The 20,914-nt window shown below is 33.1% G+C and overlaps 1 protein-coding gene and 1 long non-coding RNA gene across 5 annotated transcripts in view; one reads left to right on the forward strand and one right to left on the reverse strand.

The window, feature by feature from the left end:
* The window catches only part of Ip6k (Inositol hexakisphosphate kinase), a 154,590-nt gene extending 151,050 nt beyond the window's left edge, over window positions 1–3,540 (forward strand). For all 4 annotated transcript variants that reach the window (XM_088229297.1, XM_088229289.1, XM_088229306.1 and 1 more), the window contains one exon: window positions 1,669–3,540. In XM_088229297.1, coding sequence (XP_088085423.1) covers window positions 1,669–2,449 — 781 coding nt within the window. In that variant the 3' untranslated portion in view covers window positions 2,450–3,540. The remainder of the gene's footprint in view (window positions 1–1,668) is intronic.
* LOC148285196 (uncharacterized) lies at window positions 49–20,250 on the reverse strand. The gene is made up of 2 exons (XR_015822772.1): window positions 20,048–20,250; window positions 49–360 (listed from the first exon to the last, which is right to left on the reverse strand). It is a non-coding gene; the product is annotated as an uncharacterized LOC148285196 (long non-coding RNA).
* Between the last annotated feature and the right edge of the window lie 664 nt (window positions 20,251–20,914).

Raw genomic sequence — 20,914 nt, forward strand, 5'->3', positions numbered from 1 at the left:
TTTTCATTAATAAAATAATTAAGAGGTTAAATCAAATGAAAAACACAATAAAATTAAATCAACTATGTCAGATACAAAACTAGAGATAAAAATGAGACAAAATTACTAAAGGTGAAAAACGGAGTCTTAAAACTCACTGTACAAGAATTTAAAACTGTACAATGAGATCTTCTTCGATGGCGCTACTGTCCAAATGGAGCCTAGGCCTCCTTCAACTTTTGCCATCTCTTCCTGTCCTCAGCAGCCGTTTTTCAATTTGCAGCTTGTAGAATCTGTGCTGTATCTTTTTTTTAAATCTTCCTCCCACCTCAGTCTGGGTCTTCCAATCCTTCTTTTACCCCCTGGTACAATGCGAGTTGCCTGGAGAAATAAAAGAAACAGAAAGCCTTTAAATCAATTTGAAAAAAAAAGTTCTGATAAATTTTTATGTAAACTGTTAAATGTCAATATCAAAAAGTTTATATTGGTTTTTAAGATTAATAAAGCATAGTAAATAAATAATTAAACCGAAAATATTTATATTAACTGATATTTTAGGAGTTAGAGAACCTTTTTGAGATGGGAAAAAGAGAATGTAGCCATTTACTGGGCTAATAATCAATCGTTGGTTGATTTTCTTTATTTATTCACACACAAGACTATTTGTACATAATGAGGAAGTCCAGTGTTACAGGAAATTGGATATAAAAATTAGAGCTTTTAATTGTATTGCGATGTTTCTCAAAAATGTCCAATTTTTTTTATCAAAATTAACTATGTCACAAGTTACTACATCACCCTTTCCCCGCGTTAAAATTTAGTTTGAAAATTTATTTGAGGTATTTTATCTTTTAGTTCAAACAATACTTTTGTTATTGACCATGAATATATAGACTATAATATAACCCGCTAAGCCTCTATTGTAGAGGCTTGTCAGCAGGTAGGAAAGAGAGGATATGGAAGAAAGTTATGAATAATATACCACAACACCGAGACCAATTGAGAAAAAATCTTTGCTAGATTTTTACTCTATGAATACTTGAGCTACTAACCTTTTTGATAATAAATTACTCACATATGCTGTGACAACTGAGTAGTTGTGCTGTCATATCCGCTCACAGACATGTGAGCACCACGGTGAATGAGTTAAGCATCAACCAATGCTAGTGTCGTGATCTTAGAGTAATAACCTAATAGAGTCTAAAAATCATTCTATGATTATTGACCACGAGCTTAGCTACATATTACAGCAATACGATGGGCCGTAGGTACTTGTGTTGAGAATTGCAAGCGCAAACCGAAACCGTTAAACTAAAAACCAAACTAAAACCAAACCAAAAATTTGGAACACTTTTGTTCTATGCAATAGAGCTTAAGGGTTTTTATAGAGAATTATTACTTTGAGGTTGTGATAGATTTCTGGTTTCCGGGAAGCCATCTCACTAATCAGCAGAACTCTCCGCCTAGAACTTATGTCACGTTTGGAGTCATTTCAAAATGACAAAACTTTAGAGTTAAAAAATAAATAAAGTGCTCATAATACGATACATAAATATATTTATATTTTTGGCTTAGTTTGATCGTCTATTAACAAATAATAAAAAAAACCACTGAACTTCCTCATTGTGCAGTTATTGCAAACAATAATACAATTATTATTATAATAATCCTTTTTTCTTCTTTTTTTAGTTCTCTTCTGATAGTTTACGAAGGATGGCGCGAGGAGCCAGTTCCGAAGGCTATGTTCGCTGTGGAGGGTGGAGGAACGGGGGCAGGCACTTGTTACGATGCTGACGCGTCGAACAGCTCGGCCGACCTCAACCTATCCTCCTCTCACGAAGACAAACCAGCGGCCAGCAGCCATTTTGATATGTCCACTCTGCACGAGGAGATTTCTCTGGATGAAGCTCCGACCAAGCCTGTCACTGTCCCTTTCTGTCCCATCTCGGAGGACACCATGTATTTGGAAGAACCCAGCGGTGTCCATCTCACCCTGCCAACCCACGGCTCCAGCTTCAGCTCCAGTCCTGTGTCCATGGACAGCTGGATGGTGTACTCTTCTAACAGCAGCGACGACTTCTGCTTGTCTGGGGGGCTGGACAACTCTGTCAACAGTTCGGAAGAGACGTCATCCGACACAGACATGGGCAACTCCGTGAAGAGAGCATCGGATGTCACGACTAAGCGACCGAGGGTGAAAGCTTGCCAGAGTTACGGGCCTGCTAAGAAGAAAGCGCAGAGAAGTGAACCCGTCACGAGTGTGGCGCACAACTTGGTGGATATAAGGATGATAGATTTTGCGCACACTACATTTGCTAATACTCACACGGATACGAATAATGCTGGACAGGAGTCTCCGCTGTCGAACATCGTGTCTAACACGACGGTTCACCACGGGCCCGACTGCGGCTTCTTGACAGGAATCGACAGCCTGAAGAGGATGCTGACGGAGATATTGAACGAAGTGTAAATTGACACGGCGCTACGTGCCGCTATGTGATGTGTGACAGCTATGGACCCACTTGCTCTTTCTGGGAATGGCTATCTGATGTATGAACCGGTGTTACAGTGATGTTGCCAAGTTATGTGCGACTAAATTATCTTCTAAACAATTGGACAATTTTATAGTCGACGAAGTGTGGAAACCTCGATAGATAATGGTGATTTCGGACATTGTATGCTCTCAACCTTACTTGAATCTAGCAAAGTTCATATATTTTGTACGAACCCTAACCATTTTAGCGCTAGTTTAAGTATTTACCAAATGATGTTCTTCTAATTTTCGGAAGGTATCAAATTTCACTAAAAGTGATAATTTCAATGTGACCACTATTATACCTTGTAACAATTTACGGACTTCTTTAAAATCTATGTATTAAGCGGCTTCTCTGACAGTTGACAGCTTCTAGTATGTAGATGCAAGAACTGTATTTCAAATTGAAACATATGAAACCGTTTTATTTTCACAATTTTAAGTAAAGTATAGTCTAGGTAAATTTAAAGTTTTGACATTACGTATATGACGTACCTGGTTTATGATAAGAACCTTAGATTTGTTAATTAGTATTAATTCCATAATTTGGTGCATTCATACCTATTTATCTTCAATATTTTTTTGTTTTTTATTCATTTATTTGTAATTAGAGGTAAGCCAGCTCAAGCTAATGAATGCCTATAGATATTTGAGATCTACGCACATCTCCCGGTTTTAACTTTTTGATAGGCGACGAAACATTTTGAGAGTTTCAAATGTTCCGTTAGGGTCGACTTTAGCTGGTTTAGCTCTACAATTATATCATACCGTAATGTATTTTGTATTGAATATCCCCAAAGGCCAAAAAACCGTTACAGATTTCATTCATATTGTATAAATAACTTCAAAATAACTTTAAGAAAGGTGTTCATTTAAATATAATATCCCAAATACAGAAAAATATTGTGGAACAAAAAAAATGCTGGCCATGCTGAGAACGAAGCAATTTGTATTTATTTTTAAAGGACTTTTAGCCTTAGTATTTCTTTGATTGTCCGTTTTTTAGTTTAAGCTGTAGATAAAATAAATGAATAATTTTTCTGTTTTTGAGATCTTGTCTTCTATTTCAGTGAATTACTTAAAAATTCAGTTCTCCATTGCTGCATTATATATTTATATTTCATTATATTGTTGAGAAGACTGATATTTACATGTTATTATTATCAACAATGTGAAATCTCTTATAAATCGGAAAATACTTGGGGTTTATATCACCGTAATGAATAACGCCATGTAATATTATCGAAAAATCTTTCAACACCATAATTTCTCTAACCGCAACCAGTGATGCATCGGGCACTGGAATGGTACTACAATAAGCCTGATCACCTAACCTTCCATGTAACAAAAATGATCCAGATACTCTAAATCAATCTCTCAACTGTAGTACCGAAAATCTTTAAAGGAAAAAATATATAACCAAAAGTACCAAGCAAAATAGTCTCTTTAAAACATAATTTTAATTTCAATTTTTGATCTTCTTGATTTTGATTTAAAAAATATGTATCCGCTGTCTACAGTAGAAATCTGAATTGGCACAGAATTACAAGACTCATTTGTTTATTTTTAATCGCCTTTTAAAATTATTCAAACTTTAAATACAGGACCATAATAATAAATTATTCAAATTTAAAATTATGGTCCTGTAAGAACATTTTGTAAATTACTTTGGTTTAGCATTCTTGATGTTTATTGTACAATTTATTGTCATTTTTGTGGTTTGTAAATATTTATGAAAGAATTTCCTAAAAAGTGTAATGAAGGAGATATTTTACATTCAATGATAATTTAGAGATTTTCGCAGATAAATTCCATTAGAGAAAAACAATTCAAAAGCCGTTTGTTTTGCTTCTATTTCTACACGTGGTATGGAATCAAATAATTTAGAATGCATAGAAATCCCTTATAAAATCTCACTTGTCTTTATTGAGTATTGTAGTATTAAATACGGAAATCTGTCATATATAATATGTCAAAATGTAGAAAAAATTGGTTCTTGTAGATTTTCAGTCACACTTTTCAATTATGTAGGTGTGACGAAAATGTTAGGAAACATCATCCAAAATCGATGTTGATTTCGAAATCAGACATCTACACTTGATAAAAACACCAAATTAGCTTAATTTATTTGGGTAAAAGAATTATTTTGCGCAAAAGTGAAAAATTTCCCTGTAGACTATCTCCTTACAAAAAAGTGAAGCCAGCTCAAAATCATCTACATGACAGATGTCCGCCTTTGATTACACAACTTATTTATCTTTATGCCCTATTCCAATTCCGATTATAAGCGACTTTAATCAAAGTATGCTATAAACATCTTATTATCCAAACAAATTCGTTGGTCCCAAGCAAAAACTCGCTATTTGAGAAATGCTATTTTTGTACACCCGTATTGAATTATTATCTTAAAGTGTTTTTATGAAAATTAAATTATTAAGAATTTCAGAAGTTAATTGTTAAATAAAATTTAAATATTCTTGTAAGATAGGTAATATGCAATATTTTAATAGTTATGGCGTTGGATAAAAACAAAAATAAAAAATCTGAAAATTGCCGTTATTGAGTTTGCTTGGAACCGACGAAATGAAACTTGCTTATGTTTATGACAAAAATAACCATTTTGCAGGACCGATGAAACAAATAAATTTTTAAATTTTATTTCAATAATCCACGTTGTAAAAATGACTGAAAATTTTAAAAGTCTATTGGCTTGAATTTGTCTTACCAACCTATTTTTAAAATCCTAAGCAAAAATATTTAAATAAATGAATTGACTCTCAATTTAACAGCTTAATAAGATTTTTTGGCCAGTGTAAATATTTTTGCTGTATAAATAAATACGGGTGATACTTTGATCCACAAATTTTCTATACCCAGTGGTTGGTTTCATCACTTTGTAAATGTAACTTTACTCTCAGAAAGCCTTAAGGACAAAAAACAATCATATTTTTTCGATCATTTGGAAATGTAGGTGCTCTAGTTGTATTTATTTTTAATTTGCATAAAATTGTATTGTATGAAATGGGATGTATTTTGAATACAAATTTCCTTAGAGAGAAATGTCAAATAAACTTTAAATAACAAGCATATTTTGGGTGCTTTGTAAGAAGGATTAGTGTAAATATAATATATTATACTATATTATTACACCTTTAACACTATTTAGATTTTTTTCTCTTATATTATTTAGTATCACTCTATTACAAACTCATTTGTGGTATGTGTAATAAACTTAATAACACATGATTTGCACAATTTTATCATGTTTATTTTAGCTCTTCATACTGAAAATGTTTTTTTTAAATCAATCTCTTCATACAAAGCATAAAAAATATTTATTTATACAGTAAATACATCATTTGCCTTCTTTAATGTACATTCTGCCAAATAAATACCAGGACTGAGGAAAAAAAACAACAACAACAAATCAATTATTTTTCCAAATTTACTGAATCTTCCTCAAAATAGGCTCCTTCTGAAGCGATACAATTTTACCAATGAACAATCCAGTCATCCGTGCACTTTATGTATGCATACTCCGGAATCGTCTTTAGTTGTCTCTGCGAATTTTGTTTTATGTCTTCTATCGAGTCAAAACGAGTTCCACAAAGCGGTAATTTAAATTTCGGGAACAGAAAAAGGCCACAGGGAGCTAAGTCAGGAGAATACGGGGTTGTTTGATGACATTCGTTGAGTTTTTGTCCAAAAATTAATTCACAATGATGTCTTTGTGAGATGGTGCACTATCGTTGTGCAAAATCCGAGAGTTGTTCTTCCACAAATCTGGCCCTTTTCAGCAGATGTTCTCTCTCAAATGTCTCATAACGTCAGGAAGAAATTCCGAATGAACAATACCATAAATACCAAAGAAAACAGTGAGCATGACCTTGATTTTCTAGCGACTTTAACGTGGTTTTTTCAGTTTTGGCTCATTGGGTAAGCACCATTCTGATGCCTGTTGGCTAGTTTGCATGTCGTGCTCATAAACACATGTCTCGTCACCAGTCACAATGCGCTTTACCAATGTGGGGTCCTTTCTGATTCGCTTCAGCGTGTCCTCAGCCAATTGAGTTCGTTGCTGCATTTGAAAAAAAATTCAGCACTTTTGGAACAAGCCGCGTTGCGACGCGTATCATGCCTAAAATATCAACCAAAATCATTAGAACGTTTAGTTCACGTGCAACTCTGAAGCTGTAATGACGGTTTTCAAGCACTAATTTCTTCACTTTTTCAATTTTTTCTTTAGTATTCGATGTTTAAGAATGTCTTCAACCACTTCACGACTCTTTTTGAACGCTTTGTACTACTCAAATACTCTTCTTCTGGATATAGTTAAGTTACCGAAGGAGTTTCTGCAATCTTTTTAACGCGTCTAAACCAGAAATTTTGTTCGCAATACAATTTAAAAATGGTCTGCATAGTAAAAATCTCAACACGCACTTGAGTATAACCAATGTTTTTGACTGCTGACAACAAACTAAATGACAGATCGCTCTCAAACTTAACATCAATTTAGAGTACAGTTCTGCCAATTATTAATAAAAATTCTGAAAAATAATTTACGCAAGCCTTTTAAATGACTCAGTCCCGGTATTTATTTGACAGAATGTATTGGGACATAGTATTGACATAAAAGACAAAGTGGAAGAAATCCCAAATTACACATGATGAATAGTAATTGGAATATTGATTGACCAGTTAATTAATCAGACATTGTCAGATGTCTCTAAATCCCAAATTTAAAAATAATAATAAAATGAAATTTCAACTGATGTTTAGTGTTTGGGTATAAGGTAAGCGTGGGGGATATGACGCACAATTCGGGTTTTCGCAATATCTCAAACGCTAATACCTATTATGACATGATGATTGGTGTTTATGGTACCTAGGACTATTAGGTACACACAGCATAAATTGCAACTAAATCTTACAATGAGAAATACTAAAAATATATAAAATAAAATAAGTTAACTTTTGCGTCATATCCCCGACAGGGGGGGTAATATGACGCACCAGGTGTTGGGGATATGGTATATGGGAAATTACATGTAAACCAAAAATAAAAACTCAAATTTTTAAAAAATTAAAGCTTCAATTTTTAATAAAATTTTATTCATAATATACATACTACACAACTGACACGGTGTTGGGGAATTTTACTGCAAAATTGAAGTGTCCGCGACGAACATTAGGTTTCGGCATGATTTTCTTAATTTGTTCCATTTTGACAATGCTGATGTCTTCGGCTAATGGAAAGATGAATTGTACCTCCCCTTTTTTCATGAAGTTAACTTCTACGCCATCATTATTGATGCTAACGACTACACCCACATAATACAATGGTTTACTTTTTCCTGGAAACTCAACCAACACGTATTCGTCGACGTTAACAGTTTCTACACATTCGAGAAAATCTACCTCATCTAAGCTTTCATCCTTGGAAGATTTTTCATCCCACTCGCCTCCAGATGATGATGGTAATTCTTCTTCCAAAGGGATCTTCTTTTTTGCCGGCTTTCGAGGCTTGAATGTCTTCTGCTGCTTTGCAATTTTGATTGCTCGTTTGGCCTTTTTAGCTTCTATATTTTCAGGCGTTGTCAAAAGCTGAGCATGCTGTTTATTTTTCGCCACGGCAGGAGTAGCACTCTTTGGCACTGGTGACACGATTTCTAAGAGTTTTGTAGGAGTCACTTCTGTGGTTTTATTAGAGTGGGTTTCAGTGGGTTTTTTCTTTGGGGTGTGTGAACCCGAATTGGATGTGCTGGGTTGAGGACCCAAGTCAAAGCCATCACTTTCGTCGTCTTTTTGCATAGAGTTGGACTCCGGGGCTCCTTGTAAGTAGGCGTAATCGGGAATGGATGAGGGGGCGAATGGAAACACACCGCAGGCCCGGAAGCCTGCCGAACCCGTAGACATTGTTGCAGCTTGAGACCAGCCTTTTTGTAGAAGTTGGCCAAAGTGCCTGCGCTCTATCTTCTTTCCAGGATTTGCATTTCCCCATTCTATAGCAGCACTTCGATAATAGGCCTTCAATGGTTTGAAAAACGATCTATCAAGAGGCTGTAAGTAATGCGTCGTATGGCTGGGAAGGCAAAGAAAGTGGACGTCATTTTCCAACGCTTTCTCTAATATGTCAGGCGAGTTAGTGTGTGATCCGTGACCATCAAGTAGTAATAGGCATGGACCAGCTGTCTTCCTTGGGATAAAATGGTTTTCCAGCCAATTCTTGAACAGCTCTTCATTTATGTAGGCTGATTTTCCACCCATTACCACTTCCGATCCGTTAGGCATATTATCGAGCCACACTTGTTGCTTGTAAACGCCTTTGAAGACTACGTAAGGCGGTAAAAAGCTTCCCTCTGCATTACAACAGGCAACAACTGTGACTGTTTCACCTTGTTCTTTTGACTGCCGAACTTGAACTGATTTGCTGCCTTTGGCTGCTATGACTTCTTGCGGAGGGTTGTTCAGCTGTAGACCTGACTCATCTACATTGTAAATATTTGCTGGTTTGTTCAAGAGGTTCAATGAGTCTAACGTTGTTTTTAGCAAAGTGAAATAATTATTCACTTCTTCCTTTATCATGCCATCCGTGCGGGCCATAGACACTCCTTGTGCTTTTCGAATTGCCAATGATGGATTTCGTTTGAGAAATGCGTTAAACCATCCCCTTCCTGCCTTGCGTTTCTCTACGTTGAAATGTGCGCTGGAAGCTCGGCCCATTTGTCCAGCCAGGTTGAAAGCCATTCGGCAGAGTGAATCCCTTGTTGGGGCGTACCCGGCAGCCTGCAGTCTCTTGATATGAACCACTAATTTTTGTTCTGCGTCCAAGCCAAGGACAGGAGGTTGCCCGAGCTTGCCTTTATTGCTGTTCTTTGTTTTGAGACGGAATCGTAGGGTTTTTTCCGGTATCCCATGTTTTTTAGCTGCCCCCCTCACTGAAGAGCCGCCTGCTACATCCTTGAAAGCGGCATGAAGGTTATCTTCAGTCCAGCAGCCCCGTAGGTTCTTAGACTTGTAGCTAGGCATATCTAAAAACAAGTTAGTATTACCACAAATATTATGTGGGGGATATGACGAGCGTCATATCCCCCGCAACCACAATGCGTCATATCCCCAATTTGACGGCATTTTAAGTAAAAAATAGCAAATAGTAAGCGATGAGGGCTATGTAAATATACAAGTCATATTATTGATTTTAAAGACAGCGCGATAACGTAAAATATACGAAACCAATAAAAACATAGAAAGAAAACAAATTAACAAGCTTTAAAATTTATGCGATGAAATTTCACATGTTGTTACCTGCAAAACTGCGCACAAAACAGGCCCTCTTTCCACGACGGTTCACTGCACACTAACTTAGACACGCTTCATCTGGTGGCAATGGTCGGTACTATCATTCCCCAATACCTTTCCGTCACTAGTAGGCCGAGTTTGCGAGATCTCGAAAACGCGTCATATCCCCGACCGCGTTATATCCCCCGCGCTTACCTTATTTGTAGTGTCTTCTTTATTAGTAAGACATATATAGAAAATATCCAAATTAGATCACCATTTAATTCTGTACAAGTTAATCTGAGTAGTAAATCGGACAAAAAGTAAAACTTAAGATAAATCTTAATACCTAACTTAAATCTTGTTTTGTTGGACTTGTCTAAACAATAAACTGGACGCTTAGACTAATTGTATTCTTGGACTGTCTATGTTTATCTTTTTATGATACAATACCTAATGGCTAATTATTTCTAATTAAATCAAATATGTATCCTGTGATAGTTGGACTTAGTGGAAGGTGGTAGAATTTATATTATGGAAGTTTTTATTATAATTTGGTATTTATCCTTGAAACATTCCTCATTTTTAAGAGGTAATTTTAAGTCCATTGACAATTCAGATCATCGATGAAAGCAATAATTTCTGATTGATTTCATAATGAGTCATGAAATACGGACATATTCTTTTTCTAATAATTATCCTTGAAGTATTGAAGTAAGTATTAATTGTATGTTGTACAGATTTATTTTAAAAAAACACACAATTTGATGTAAGGTTTTCAATGCATAAGTTCCGTGTTATCCAAAGTACATTTTTTGTATTATAATATGCTCTTATATATTATATTGTACACAAATACCAATTCACATCATTCTCATAATATAAATTACGCTAAAATGTCGATAATCTGATTGTGTATATACATTATATGTAAATATTTGTGTCTCATTTGTGCGCGAAATTTCTATTTTCGAATTTTCCTTATTAACAAAAAGTATTGAGTAGATATATGAGAATATTTGAATGTTAAATCAAATATATTTTTTTCTATTAAACACTGGCCAAATTAACTTGTAAATTTAATATCTGTCACTGTGATAACTATTTATTGTGTTATCTATACATTTAAATTCAGATCCGATATTTTTCTCTACCTATTTGTTGATATAGAAGAGACTTGTACAATTATATGCTTACCGAAGTTTCTATCCAGTTGAGTAAAATATAAATCACTCTACACAAACATACAGTAAGTGTGTCATAAGTCTTTTGGTAAAATTTGATCTAATATTTGATGTACTCCTTCAGATCTTTAGTTTGTGGGCCCGAATATGGATATAAAAATATAATTGTGTATTTAAAATACAATGTGTGAAAGGTAGAATAGATTTAGCTTTACAAAGTCGTACCAATCTCACCAAGTATTTCCATTATATTTATATTACTGTAAATTGTACTGTTGTTTATTTATACTGTCATTTTAATGGTGCATAGTATTTTTGCTGAACAATTGAGACATTCTGGTTTATTGCAAAGTATCTATTGAAAAATCTAATAAATTGGTATATATTTTATGTTTATCATTTTTTTTTTAATAAAGAGTAAAATTCAATTTCGTAATGGAATAGTGATCATATTATTAATATTCAATTAAGATTAAATTTTTCATGATAATAAAATTGTCTTTTGAATAACTTAAATTGAAAAAACTTACTGTAGGGTTTTTCATTATGAGCAATGCATTTTGTTTTTTCAATTTATGGAATTGATTTTTATTTAAAATAAAAGTACAATTGATGCCATTGTTTATGGAATACGACATCGTTCAAATGTCCGCCGCAGAAGCGCTGGGACACTGGACCCAATTTCCCATCACTCGAGCACACAAATCGGCCGAAATACCAGGAATTTCGCATTCGTTGTTGGTCTGCAGCTCTTCTTACGTTGCTGGCTTGTTGGCATAGACCAGCGATTTAATGTAACCCCAAAGAATAAAGTCAAAAGGGGTTAAATCGCATGATTGAGGCGGCCATTCGCGAGCACCGTTACGTGAGATGACTTGCTAGCCAGACTTGGTCTTTAATAATTCGATTGTATCGTACGCTGTATAGCACGTTGCGCCATCCTGTTGGAACCACATATTGTCCAAGTTCATAGCGTCAGGCTGGTCCCAAAAATACTCCAATATCATGGCCCTGTAGCGATCGCCGTTGACGGTTGTTGGCGCGCCGTATTTATCAATAAAGAAAAATGGGCCGATGACGTAGCTGGCATGAAAACCGCACCAAACAGTTCAATTTTTCAGATAAAGTTATGTCTCGTGCATCACTTCAGGCTGCTCACTTGTCAATTTGAAAATTTGTTTCAAATTTTTGCACCAAACGTTCAATAGTCCATCTTGTTGGACGCTTTCGTCGACCAAAAATTGGCATAAGCGTATGCAACGTAGTCACGATAGAACGTGAACTTTGATAAAAAAAATAATAATTTGCAAACGTTGTTAAGGCGTATATCTCTCCATGATTAAATGGCATAGACAGACGTTTAAAAATGTGAAAGAACTGCGAAGTCAACTTCATCCTATTCGAGAAATGTAAAAAACAAAATGCGTCGTCCCTATTGAAAAACCTTATACATGAACATGTTTTTTTATTTTATGTTATGAAATTAATTAAATTAATAGAATCCATTCAGAAACTTCAACAATTATTATTCTTTATGAAAGTAGTCACATTGTAGTGTTCAAATATAACAAAATAATATTTATGTTCTCTAAAATCTCATTGATTGATATTAATAAATAGATTTAATAAAAATAAAATAACTTTTTGAAAAATAAACACAATAAAAAGGCTCATTAAATTGACAACAATGTACAATAAAATATACTAATACATACTAATCCTGTATTGTATGACTTTATTATTTGTATTTTGTAAATACTGTATAGTTAGTAAATAATAAATAAAATATTACATTTTCAATTTTCCTTTTGTTATTTTTCAGCCAAATGTGTTGTAGGAAAATATGTGTCCTAATATTTATAATGCACGGTAATACAACATTTTACAATAAATTAAAATGCTTCGGGCAGCGATGATAAAATTTCGGAAAGGAGTATCCATCTATAAAATCACCATGATTGAAAAACATGCACAGCGAGCTGTTTCGCTGCACCCAAGATCGGATATGGGACCAGGAGCTAGTTGGAGTAACATTATTTGTTGTGGCAGGGGATACTTCTATATTGTTTTATTCAATATTTCCAAAAGTTGCAACATTTTGTTGGTTATTTAAAAAAATCCTTTTGGTATATGACTTTATTTGGATACTGCCATAGCTTCCTTTACACTGTTATTTAATATATGGGTATGTTGACGCGCACATGTAATTAGCATATTGACTACCATCATATAATACATGTGTCCCGGGCTCAAGTGACTAGCCGGTCAATAAAAAGGTTAATAATTTCAGTGATAGTTTTTACTTTTTTTTCTTATAAATAACTTTATTCTTATAAGACATGGACTCCTCCATTAATTTTTTTTTGTTGATAATTTTTCATGTATTTTCATATGACAACAGCCGGTCACTTAAGCCCGGGGCATGTTATATAAGAAATCTTAGATAAAGCAAGTATATACTATATATATGGTGAGAATGAATGGTAATGTGGGAAGAGGACGACCAAGGAAGACGTGGCATGATCAGATAAACCAAAATTTTAAGTCTGATGTCAAAAGCAGGCAGGATTGAAGGGTATTTATGACAAGACGTATGAATGTGGAAGAAGCTAGGAATGTATGTCAGAATAGAAGTGTGTGGCGGTCTATCCTCTCTGCCTACCCATACGGAGAAATGGCGTGATGGTAGTAGTAGTAGTAGTAGCATAACCACACCATTTTTGCAAAATGCAACACTGTAGTTAGGGTAGCGCAGAACCGATTTATGGCTGTACCAGAATAATTTATAAACTGTTATTTCTGTTTGATAAAAAAAAATATCTTAAATAAATTGTTAAGAATGTCCTCTTTTTCGTTTTCGTTATTTTACATAACTATGAGCCGATAACTGATTATATTTATTATTTTTTCCGTAACCGATATTTTTATTTCTAAAAAGAAAGAAGTTTTTTTCACATCTTATACATTATCATTCTAAAAATGACTGATTGCGTCTGTCATGTACGGTCCCGTTTCACACGTATCGCGCTAATTCACTCGGTCCGGTAAAATTAGGGTGGGTGGAGACCTATTTATTATTTTCCTTTTTTATTGAATACAAGAGGACCCGACAGACGTTGTCCTGCCTGAATATTAGCTTGCCTGCTATTAGCTGGATGAACAAACATTTTTTTCGTAATTAATTACACACGTTATTTATTTTGGACTTTTTTAAGCTATTTATATATTCGTAATAAGGGTTTGTTCTTTTGTTTTATCTTCACATGTAATTGGCTAAGAGGCCTCATCGTGCTCAAATCAAAATCGTGCAAAAATTTATACTCTAGTGCCACAATCTATGGAAAAAATATGTAAATGCGTGTTGATGAAAAAAAGTCAGACAGCGTTTTACCCTGAGCCTTCTAAAATTATGACACTCAACTCATGCCCAACACAAATTAAGCCATTCTTTAATCGCCAGCCGTGTTTTTTGATCTGAGCTTGACATTTAATTGAAAATGACAAATACATCGTTTTAACTTTTTGTAAGAAATATTCCCAATCAGCAAAAGTGCTGGACTGAGGGTATATAATTTATTATGATACAATAGTTTTAATAGAAAGTCGATAATTTAACATTACACATCACTAACACGGGCTGTAAGAACTGTTTTTTTCGGGTGTTTTTTAAGTACGTAGGTACGTGCTAATGAAAAACAGTCTGACCGCGATATATCAAAGCCTCTAAAATTATGACACTCAACTCATGCCCAACGCGAATTAAGTCATTCTTTAACCGCCAGCCGTGTTTCGACGTGACCTTGACATTTAAGTCGATACCAAAAGAAAAGAAAGAACTAAGATAGACGACCAGATATCTTGAGGTAGTATTTTTTTTTTTTTTGTCCTAGCTTTAATTTTATTTCGTTGTATTTTATTTTATTTGTACCTGTATTTAGTATAAGATGTTTACCATGGTTGGAATGGACTGTATAAGTCCATCAATAAATAACAAAATAAATGATAATAAAAGAAAAATGACTGTATCGTGAAAGCAAGCAAAAACTTTCCGGATAAAAGAAAAAATACTTTTCATTGATATTTAGGTACCTAAGTACTTGTTTATGATTGACTTCCAAAACTAAACATTTTTAATATTCAAATATTGGATTTAATTACATAGGTAGGTACCGTGGTACTTGTTTGTAGTTGAATTCCAAAACATGAAATAATAATTTTTCAAATAAAGAATTATTTTTGCAAATGTCAAACTCTACATTACTTACCCAGAGATAATGTAGAACTATTACTAGTTACTTACCGGCAAAGATGCATTCTGTGTAAGAATCCGTTTTTAAAAAATGTCTCGAATGTCAGTTAATTTTTTTTAAACATGACCAAAAATCCATTAAAAATATTATGTTAACATGTAGAAATTAAGAAATCGTTAGAAAATTAATCAATTCAGTATCCATTGAAAATAATTGATGTTTGTAAATGTGAAAATACAAACTTTTTTAATTTACAAAAAAATAACATTCTCCAATTTTTTTGGAATATGCATTTCAGTCGGAAAATCGATGAAAACACAAATATGCTTCTAACTTTTTTTCTACTTAATATATTGAAGATGTTATTATTTGTAAACCTTGAGTACGTGAATTATTTTTTTTTGCAAAAAACCGCACGTAAATCTGTTAAGCCATTTTCGAGTTTTTGCGAGACACAACACGGCGATTCATTTATATATATAAATATAGATTTTATAAGTAGGTACTTAGTAACGGCTCAGGTAAATATTGTTTATTTTATTTTATTTATTTACTTTATTAAATACACGGCACAAATGCCTTTTATAAACATAAATACATTTAACATAACAGTGTTATATTACAAAATTCTTAAATAATACAATAAAAATTTATATCTATACATATTACACAGTTGTTTTAGACATTGTACTATACAATAACTTTGCGATTTTTATACTTAAGGACGTTCCACACGTTGTTTTAGACATTGTACTATACAATAACTTTGCGATTTTTATACTTAAGGACGTTCCACACATGTTTTGACTACATGAAATTTCTCGATTTGGTCATCTAGCGGCAAAAAATATAAACTTTCAGAATCAACCCAAAATTTAAACCATTTGATGGCCATTTTAGTTTGGCTGTGTTTTTAAATATGCTGTGAAAGTCGCCGTAGGTTTTTAGTCTAGACAATATACTATGTAAAAACAAAAAACTGCAACGCAAATTCAAAATGTTAAAAACATTTTTAAAAAAATTTACTCGAATAAACCGAACATAAGATAATTGCCACTTTTTCTGACAGTTCATCGAATGTTTTCCAAGCTTAAAAATAAGAAAAAAGCATCCAAGACATGTTTGTGTTTTAGAAATATACCTAAAAAACATTAATAAAGTTACATAATATATCTCACTGCACATGTCATAAAGTGACCTACCGCGAAAACGTCCAATTTTGCTCGCTTTTTTGCAATTATGTTGATTTACTCCAAAAAAATGTATGTTGCGCTATACTTTTTAATTACGAAGAATGACCTTGGTAATCATTGAATTGGGTTGCCATTGTAAATTCAGTCATATTTAAATGCGATTTCTAGCAATTAAAAATTTTGATGGCGGGCAAAATTACCTCCATGTTCCTCCATGTTTGCCCGCAACCATTATTTGTTGAACTGTAGCTCATATGGCGTTCTTGTCTAAGAACTACTTTATTGAATTATTAATTCAAGGGCAAAATTGACGTTTGAGCATATTTTCAATGGCTAACTAATAAAATATTCGTCTGCAAATTTACCAGCCGAACTCTATTTGTTTTCATACAAGCAATTTATAGGCCTTAGGGTTGTCAAACTCTGGTTGATAACTTAAGAAAGATTAATAAATCTTGTTCATTTAAAGCAATGTTTTATTTAAGTACACATACCAATAATCCTAGTCTTAATTACCTAAATGACAATTTGGCAAATACTTATACCTATGTTGAGAGAAATAATAACTGTTCAGGAATATAGTTAACGAACAACTAAGAAGGTTAAAACTAGACGAAATAATTTTTTAAAAATAATATAAATTATTTCGGAATCAAAGTCCATAGCTACGAAAGTAAAAAAATATCGTATGAGGGTGGATAATAATGGAGGCTGGTTAACTCCAGATATAATGAAAATGATCTTATATAGAAACAAATTGTATGCAAAAAATGAGAAATGCTTCAGAAATTATAAAAAAGCAATATAAGGAATATAAAAACACATTATCAAATGAATTAAGAAAGGCAAAGAAGAATTACATTAAATTATCCACAATAATGATAATATTTTTGAAAATCTAAAATAGGTACCTAATGTGTGCAAAACCTTCATAATAGTTTTAATTTAATTTAAACTAATTATTAAAATAAGAAAGTGACAACCCTAACACATTTTTTCGTTTGGGCAAAATTGACAACCCAGAGCCTCAACTTATGCCTTTTAATTTGGCCATCGTCATAATTCTTGATTTAAGCTACTAACAGCACATAATACAAAAAGGAAATTATCTGAAAACCTTTATCTATGTTATGCAACAAGAAAAACTTACCTTTGTCTTTGCTATCGAGCAGTATATTTAAAAACACAGAATCGTAATTGGCCCCACAGATTATATAGTACAAGTATTGGCCCGCAAAAAATTACACGCGCACTTTGACAGGTTCTGACAAGCCACTGAGTAAAGTTAGTGACTAAAGTTTCTGGGGGAAGTTAGTAAAATAAATCTACTTTCGTCCTTAATGTACCAAATCGACTCTAACTATTCTAACTCATTATACGTATATAGGTTTCTGGATAAGCCCAACTTCCAGCCTATCTTTCTTAGAAATCGATGTTGAACTGATTCAATATTCTTGATGTGAACATCATAATATGGAGACATGATAACAGAGGAATACTCTAGGTGCGGGCAAACTAGGTAACAGAAGAGAGTTTTAAGGGTATTGATATTTTTGAAGTCAGCTGTGCTTCTGTTAATAAATCCAAGAGGTTTTAAGGATTTATTGATAACATGTTCAATATGAATTGTAAAAGAAAGTTTAGTGTCAAGTATAATACCCAAATCTCGTATACTAGACACAGATGATAATATTTCATCGTTTAGTGAGTAGTCGTATATGATTGGATTTTCCAGACGAAAAAATCTTATAACCTTGCACTTACTTAAGTTGAGATGTAGATTATTGGATGAGCACCAGGTGCTAAAAGACAATAAGTCAGATTGTAATAGTGAACAATCGGAAGGGCTATCAATCTGTTTAAGAATTTTAGTGTCATCAGCAAACAGACAAATTGATAAAGTAAGAAAAGCATTTTTTATATCATTGATGAACAGATTGAATAGCAAAGGAGCAAGGTGAGCACCCTGTGGTACACCCGAAGATACATTAATGCTGTTTGAGATGGAATTATTTACCCTTACAAACTGTTTCCTTTCACTGAGATATGACTTAAAAAAAGATAATAATGGATTACGAATTCCAAACGAAGACAGTTTGGTCAACAGTATTTGGTGATCGACCTTGTCAAAAGCTTTAGAAAAATCGGTATAAATCACGTCGAATTGTTTATTTTTCTCCAGACCCCTAAAAATAGTGTCGGTAAAAGACAAGAGATTGGTCGTGGTTGATTTACCAGACCGAAAACCATGTTGCTCATCAACCAAGATATTTTTGAAAATAGGAGTAATTTTATGCGTTAATATTGCTTCGAATAGTTTAGGTATGTGAGATAGAATTGAGATTGGTCTATAGTTAGTGACGTCCGATTTGTTTCCAGATTTATAGATAGGTGTAATAAATGATGATTTCCAAGCTAATGAAACTCACCAGATTGAAGTGATAGATTAAAAATGATAGATAGGGGTAGTGAGATAACAAATCTACAATTCTTAATTAATATTTCGGGAATACAATCAGGACCAGTATTGGTTTTACCTTTGAGAGATTGGAGAGCAATAAATACATCTTTGGTCGATATATGGCAGCAACTAAGGTCAACTGTATTATTGTGGTCAAATGTTTTGACATAATTCAGTGGACAGTTAGAAGAGTATACGGATGAAAAGTGGGAGTGGGGGTTTATAATAATTTATTGTTTCTTTGCTCACTTAGGTTGCCATCTATTGATTGTTAAAAAAACTCCATAAGTGTATAATGAATTATATACTAATGAAATGAATTGGTTAGTTATAATAATAAAAATACTTTATAGTTTTATTCTACCATTTACACCAGTCTGACGATGTCGGTCACGACGAAACCCGGTCACTGGTAAAAAAATTATAAATAAAAGTGGAATAAAACTATAAAGTATTTTTATTATTATAATTAAAATGCAGTTCCACCAAGAAATGTCAGTAGAAAAACTCAATATATTATGAATTGGTTATTATTGGTGAATTGTGATTTCCGGTTATTTTCAAATATATAATATTGTGGTATGATAAATCATGACCATAGAATTTCATGACATTATTGAAAAATTCATATATAACTTTGTTTATCTTAAAAGGAAAAATGAAAAGGGATCACTTCTCATATAAAAATGATAGAAATGGTTTTTCTTCAGTTAATTATCTATTTAAATTTAGGTGAATCATTGTTTTAAGCAATGTTTTCAGTACTTCAGCAGTTAACAGTTTTTACATTTATAGAACTTTAAAATATTAATAATTTCTTTGTTTGGCAATTTTGTTTGACAACAAAGTATGACTGATTTTAAAAATGACCAGGACATAAAGAGATAGGAAAACCCGTCAATTTCAGGGCCTCTATGCTGCAAGACGCTTCTACCTGCAAAAAACTATTTATATCGAGTCATTGACAGACTTACAATACACAATACTTGAATTTCCCAGAATGGGCATTAATATTCATCATTGAATATATTTTATGAAAATACATTCAACCGATGTACCTTTGTGCATGCCTTAAACCCTTGAAGAATTTGTATGGTTACACAAAATACAGTATTGTTGAAATAGATATTAAAATATCAACATAACCTCAAAAATAAAATAGGGTTTACCTGTATTCTGGGCCAGTTTTGCAAGCCGGAATCAATATATTTTGGTTATTCACATATTGCAGTCCTTTTGATTTTTAATTGTTCATTTATCATGCATTTTTGACTATTTAAAGCAATGGCTAAGGCCAGACGAATAATTTTGAATAACAAATAACAACTCAAATTTATTTTTGCCCCCTCTCCCCCTCCTCACCCCCGGAATCAACCGATTTATTTTTCTGAATCTACCTATTTTCGCTTGATCCAGTCTGGCAACCCTGTATCACATATCCTTTTATCTATGACTAGAGATGTAAATAATCGACTAAATTTACTAATCGAATGATTAGTAGTCGAATAAATGAAATAATCGAATGAATCATTCGAATGAATCATTAATTTCCGGTATACCATAGACAATAGACAAAGAAATTTATTCAAAGAAAAAATCAGTTTTTCGGGAGAAATATCCATGCTTTGGGAATGCAAGGTACTTTTTTTTCCTTTATAAGAAAAAGAGCCTTATACCAAAATGTGATAACATCGGCCAAAAACTAAAAACAACAAATTAAAATTAAAAACAACACAAATAAAAAGGAATAACAAAATGAACACAAGCAAAAAACGATACCTACATTGTATGAAAACTTCAAGTTAGTTGCATTCTAGAATATTTTCAAATGTTTTGAATATTCATTTTACTTAAACTAATAACATTATATGAAAAACAGAAGTCACGCTCTAATACGGGTTTTATTTCTAGAAAGCCGGGACGTGAATACGAAAAAAGTCGTATGTTTAGTGTAAGTTGCCCTAATAAAAAAGTAATACAAAAAATGTATTTTAAAAAAAAACTAATTAATAAGTACTGGTTTTCAAACAAACAAA

Source organism: Micrasema longulum, unplaced genomic scaffold (assembly GCF_059751315.1).
Source record: "Micrasema longulum isolate JH-2025_06_02 unplaced genomic scaffold, ASM5975131v1 h1tg000049l, whole genome shotgun sequence".
NCBI lineage: Eukaryota > Metazoa > Arthropoda > Insecta > Trichoptera > Brachycentridae > Micrasema > Micrasema longulum.